Source organism: Seriola lalandi, unplaced genomic scaffold (genome assembly GCF_002814215.2).
Source record: "Seriola lalandi dorsalis isolate HSWRI2012SDOR001 ecotype SW California unplaced genomic scaffold, Sedor1 jcf7180002054397, whole genome shotgun sequence".
Lineage (NCBI taxonomy): Eukaryota > Metazoa > Chordata > Actinopteri > Carangiformes > Carangidae > Seriola > Seriola lalandi.
This window is the reverse complement of record NW_019524950.1, coordinates 798,395-799,051: the sequence shown is the minus strand read 5'-3', so window position 1 is coordinate 799,051 and position 657 is coordinate 798,395. Positions and strand designations below refer to the sequence as shown.

The 657-nt window shown below is 44.3% G+C and overlaps 1 protein-coding gene across 1 annotated transcript in view; it reads right to left on the bottom strand.

Annotated features, from left to right (window-relative positions):
* Positions 1-657, bottom strand: part of LOC111657397 (protein-lysine N-trimethyltransferase SMYD5-like) — a gene marked incomplete at its 3' end in the record, with an annotated part of 5,246 nt that overhangs the window by 469 nt on the left and 4,120 nt on the right. The window contains exon 5 of the mRNA XM_023409557.2: positions 284-336. Within this exon, the coding sequence (XP_023265325.2) occupies positions 284-336 (53 nt within the window). The remainder of the gene's footprint in view (positions 1-283; positions 337-657) is intronic.

Here is a 657-nt window from a genome sequence, read left to right as displayed (position 1 = left end):
TTTTGTGCAACTCTCTCACTACACACGCCTATAGAGCCAAAATAAGGATGCATAAAGGTCATGTTTGTGTACTGCTATCATGATGCTTAAAATGCGAGCAGATCTCCTGCAGCTTTCCAGGTTCATTGTATTTTGGCCATCTAGACCTTCAGCGAGTCAGAATTAATGGACTCCAATCAAATGCTGCCATCTATCCTGGTTAATCCTCCTCTCTGCTGCAGAGATTCCTCATTCATCTCCATAAACCACACTGGCCTCCATGCGATCTGATAGGCTTATTCACCTGACTGAATATCAAACAGGGAATCTGATTCCCAGGTTACCACACGGAAGCTCCTGCCATGGAGCGGATACCTAAGATATTCATGCATGCGATGGCATCCTCAGGAATAACGAAGCACACAGCAACAATGTGTGTCTATTAGGGTTGCACGGTACACCGGTACCAGTATAGTACCGCGATACTAGAGTTTTGAAAACGGTACTATACCAGCATTTAAAAACAAACGGTACTTTTATTTCATTTTATTGAATGCAAATGAATTGGTAAATTGGAGCCTGTCTCTTTAAGCACAGCGAGGCCGGCGAGTGTGACGTATGACTCGCATGTTTAGACTGAGGAGGAGAGAGAAACGACAAGTCGCGTCTTAGACAGAC